Raw genomic sequence first — 2,489 nt, forward strand, 5'->3', positions numbered from 1 at the left:
TTTACTAATGGAAAAGAAGAATTTTATTCCATGGTTGAGGGAAAGATAAAAATTTGTATAGCATGGTAGAAGCAAAACAAATTTTTATTATAGACTATATATGTAGAGGTTGAATCCATGAATCATCCAACATTTCTTGTCTAGGCACCAATCTGAACCCAGATACCGCTACTGGGCAAGCCACGATGAACAGCCCAGAGAATATAATACCCAGGAGGAGCAATTTTGCCGGAAGGAGGTGCCACAGCTTGAATGTTAGCATCTGTTATTTTGAGTGTATTCAGAACAATCATTCTTTGGTTCATGGAGTAGCCATGGGTGGTGAATGGCGGTGCATACAAGACTACCTTGACATTGGTCTGGCTGATTCCGATCTCGGGGACCAGCTTAACTTTAATCCTGAATTGTTGTCCGTACTTCAATATTTTCTCGGTACCACCCTCATGTACTGAGGGTCTGTATTGGCGGAGATTGGATTCCAAGTAAGGTGGCCAGAATTTCTCCACAATGGTTTCGGTCTTAAACCTCACGTCCTCGGTGAAGGTGTAAGTAGGGTTTGTGTTACTGCCTGCAACCAAAACTTTTCCATCCGGAATCAATGTGGAGGACGAATGGTACATACGAGGAATGTAACCAGGTTCTAGTTCCTTGAACCTTTCGCCCAGTTTTTTGTAGGGGGAATATAGGACTGGCACCATATTGGGTTCGTCGGCATTTTGCCAACCGGAGACGCCTTTCTTGGCACCGCTGAGGATCAGAACATCTAAGTTTGGAAGATGGATCATGTCACCCATGACTCTTTCTGAAGGCATCTGGTCTATCTCCCATTTGGCGTCGGGTCTGGTGATGGTCATGCGTCCACAGTCTTTCAATGCAGGCAAGAAGATTTTCTCCCTGTCAGCCTTTCCCCATCCCGCGGGATCTCCACCACCACAAATCAACACCTCAGCATCAACATTGGGGCCGCCTTTGCGGAGGTCTACAGGGAGAAGAACGGACATTCCTGATGCAGGGTAGTTCCGAGAGCCACCGGGCAAGACTGGGTACTCGCGGAGGACTTTACCGGTGTTGGGCTCCAGAAGGATGGAACGGCTGTTGGCGAAGATGTAGACGTTGCCATCGGGGACTAGGTAAACAAATGGGTATAGATTGTTCTCTGATCCAAAGTCATTGGTTTCCCGGAGTAATGGAAGGTCAAATTGTCTGGTTTGGAAATTCATTTCAACGGCTGGCACAAATTCATAGTTGAAAGTGTCGCGACCACCAACAATGATAAAGTTACCATCTTCCATTATTACCTGAGTAGCGTACCTGCATACAATTAAATAAATAAATATTTTAAGCTAGCTAGAATGTTGATCATTGGTCTAGCATATATAAATAAATAAATTAATTAATTAATATACCATCTATTGCTGGCAAGCGCTCCTGGTTTTTCTTCAAAGTCACAGGTAGGGCATGTACCCATGTGTCTAACAGCTCGATAACCTTCTTCCCAACCGCCGGTGCTTACTAAGTAACCCTTAGGCGAAAGCCCTCCACAAGAGCACCATTGATCCGTTAAAACCTGTAAAGGAATTAAAGTATATATATATATATAGCTGGATCAATTAACTTGATATATATATATATATATAAATAGATAGCAGTTAATTACGTATACTTACCTTTAATGGCCTAGATTGTGCGGTGTCAATGTCATATTCTACTGCATGAGCCCAACAGTCGGTTGAATTTATTGGGGGATGCTGTTTGTCGACGGCCCTCTGTACGACTTCGCGACAGTTGGCAGGATGAGGTTTAGGCAACTCGATTTTGGATGGGCCGAAGGAAGTGGTGTCGGACATAATAGCCTTGTTGTTTGGAAGCAATTGGAGTTGCATGGCCGAGACAAACGCATCAGCATGTACCTTCCAATCACCTTTGAACTTTGTCTCGAAGTCCCTTTCCATGATGGCCGCGTTCGCAGCAGTAGTAGTTTGTTGGTTAATCTCTTTCTGCGTAGCTTCCTCTTCCTGTTGTGTAGGTGGTGGTTTGTTTGGTATTACAGTCTTAAATGGTTTGAAGTTTTTGTCGGGTGTCAAACCAGCATATGGGTTAGTTACGTCTGGATCCTTTTGACTTGGTTTGTAGCCAGCGGGTTTAGCTGTGTTCGAAACCACAATCACTGTATGTGGTTTATTCACTGCGCCTGGGTTCTGCTGAATCACCACCACATTGTTATCTTGTTTATTACCACCGGTCACCGCCGCTGGTCGTTTCTCTTGTTTCTGTTTGTTGCCGTTCACGACAACAGTGGCACTCTTAAGGAGTGATTTTGCTTGACGTTGACGATCACGAACCACCCCCACAACCTTATGTTCTTTTTTCTTGCCTCCTCCAGGTTTGTGTGCTGAGCCATGAAGAAATAAGAGAGGAGCAACAAAGAGAACAAGAAAGAGCGCTCTGTGCAAGACCGCCATGAATCTTATTACTTATTTCTTCTTCCT

The 2,489-nt window shown here is 44.3% G+C and overlaps 1 protein-coding gene across 1 annotated transcript; it reads right to left on the reverse strand.

Moving 5' to 3' along the window:
* LOC132277181 (putative aldehyde oxidase Art an 7) lies at positions 1-2,489 on the reverse strand. Its single transcript, XM_059778956.1, has 3 exons — positions 1,668-2,489; positions 1,407-1,567; positions 1-1,311 (listed from the first exon to the last, which is right to left on the reverse strand). The coding sequence occupies exons 1-3, from the start codon at positions 2,460-2,462 to the stop codon at positions 141-143; spliced, it is 2,127 nt and encodes a 708-aa protein (XP_059634939.1). The 5' UTR covers positions 2,463-2,489; the 3' UTR covers positions 1-140.

Source organism: Cornus florida, unplaced genomic scaffold (genome assembly GCF_030987335.1).
Source record: "Cornus florida cultivar Cherokee Brave unplaced genomic scaffold, ASM3098733v1 CherokeeBrave_3.0.0_Hap2_Chr10, whole genome shotgun sequence".
NCBI lineage: Eukaryota > Viridiplantae > Streptophyta > Magnoliopsida > Cornales > Cornaceae > Cornus > Cornus florida.

Bases quoted from the DNA above. Each gene is read 5' to 3' on its own strand.
- LOC132277181 (XM_059778956.1), bottom strand. From the start codon at position 2,462: ATGGCGGTCTTGCACAGAGCGCTCTTTCTTGTTCTCTTTGTTGCTCCT. The intron at 1,568-1,667 runs GTAAGTATACGT...ATTCCTTTACAG, and splicing joins CACAATCTAGGCCATTAAAG to GTTTTAACGGATCAATGGTG. The intron at 1,312-1,406 runs GTATATTAATTA...AATTGTATGCAG, and splicing joins GCGCTTGCCAGCAATAGATG to GTACGCTACTCAGGTAATAA.